At 28.8% G+C, this 1900-nt stretch overlaps 1 protein-coding gene across 1 annotated transcript in view; it reads left to right on the forward strand.

Annotated features, from left to right (window-relative positions):
• LOC107612964 (probable leucine-rich repeat receptor-like serine/threonine-protein kinase At3g14840) overlaps positions 1-1900 on the forward strand; it is a 16074-nt gene that overhangs the window by 10929 nt on the left and 3245 nt on the right. Inside the window, exon 17 of the mRNA XM_016314769.2 lies at positions 684-1075. Within this exon, the coding sequence (XP_016170255.1) occupies positions 684-1075 (392 nt within the window). The remainder of the gene's footprint in view (positions 1-683; positions 1076-1900) is intronic.

Consider the following 1900-nt stretch of genomic DNA (forward strand, 5'->3'; position numbering starts at 1 on the left):
AGATTAAAAAATGTGAATAAAATAATAAGAAATTTATAATAAATTTTTTAAATTCATTTTCTCACAAAGAATAAGACATTTGATTTGAATGAGTTGTATCTCATTTTATTTTTAAATTTGTCGTCAAATTGCCGTGATCATAATCGTTTTAGATCAATTGGTTAAAGGAGGCGGACTACCAAATGACAAGTATCACTGATCCGTTGAGCGGTAATTTAAAATCGCCACAAAATCAAGAAAACATGCCACTAAGAACTAACTGTATCGAATTCTAATCAACATCCTAAATTTTGAAAATTAATCGTAACCTATTTTAATATGATTTGTGTTGCGCTACTTTTTTAGTGTAATTTTATAGATATTCCATTTTCATATACAAAAGTGATGAATGTAATGAAGAGAATAAAAAGCAATAAATGTGCACTCTTTTATAACAAAAAAATATGGTATGTACTTTAAAGCGTATTAAAAGGTAGGACAAATATTTCTCTCTTAAAATTACACATTCTTAAAATTTAGCATTGTTTATTGAGAAAAATTTCTTTAGAATATCGCCCATAACCAGACTTAACATCTTATAATCTATGACATTTGTAATAGGTGTAACGAACACCTTATGTTAGATACAATTCCAAAGTTATATACACATGGGTCTAATTGATTTCTACTTGTTGTGGTGGCAGCCTCATACTCTTTCCGTATAAATTGTGGTGGAAGAAAGGTAACAATAAATGGAAAGACATATGATGATGACACAGATGAAGGAGGAGCAGCAAAGTTCTATCACAATGAAAATACAAATTATTGGGCATTCAGTAGTACCGGTAACTACTTGGAAAGTAAAACTCCGCCAAACTATATTCCATCTATTGAGTCCAGTACGCTCTCTTTAAACAATAACAATGATGCTGAGCTCTACACCAATGCACGTGCATCTCCTGTTTCTTTGACTTACTATGGATTTTGCCTTGGAAATGGAAACTACATTGTGGATCTGCATTTTGCTGAGATTGTGTTTACTCATGATCAAACATATAAGAGCCTTGGAAGGCGTATATTTGACATCTACATTCAGGTACATATCTAACAACAGGTTCTACTACCATATTATGTTTTCGATATTTTCTTCTACAAGTTCAAAATGTATTACATAAAAAGTTCATAAATAATTTTTATATTTAATAGGATAATTTAATTGATTTCTATTTTTATTATACCTGAAATTTGTAACTATGCAAATCGCATAATAAAATAGTCATCCAAAATTAAAAATACATCACTTGTATATATTTATCAGCAGTTAGACATTTGACGTCTCATATTTTATTGATAAAGAATTTTAAGAACACTTTTAACAATTGTGAATAAAAAAATTTTAATAGTCACAAAAATCCCATAATACTATATAAGTAAAAATTTGTTGCCAAAATTAGTTTTCTTTTTTTTTTAGTGAAGATTACCATACACAAATTTTAATAAATAGTAATGCTTTTTTGTGAAAATTTTTTGTAACTGCCCATAAATTCCATTAAAGATCTAGGATTTAGGATCTAAACAATGGTTATTGCGGCAGAAGATAACATACATATGCTGCCAAATTAACTTTATTTTGCGACAGCTTTTTATCAACCATTGCTAAATGATAATGTAGCAGCAGTTGATATGACATAAGCCTAAACCTAATAAAAAATTGCTACTAACAGTCATGATCCTTATAATGCTAACAACCGAACACACTCATTACTGAAAGTAAATATTACTTGCATGCACTGAAACACATTGGAAAGTTTAATCGTAATTTGTAACAAAAATTGTAAATGACGAAATTGTCCCATGCAAAAATTATTGATGAATAAGTTGAGTCGAATTTATTTCGAAAACCAGCGATTTAGTTGTAATA

Source organism: Arachis ipaensis, chromosome B08, assembly GCF_000816755.2.
Source record: "Arachis ipaensis cultivar K30076 chromosome B08, Araip1.1, whole genome shotgun sequence".
Lineage (NCBI taxonomy): Eukaryota > Viridiplantae > Streptophyta > Magnoliopsida > Fabales > Fabaceae > Arachis > Arachis ipaensis.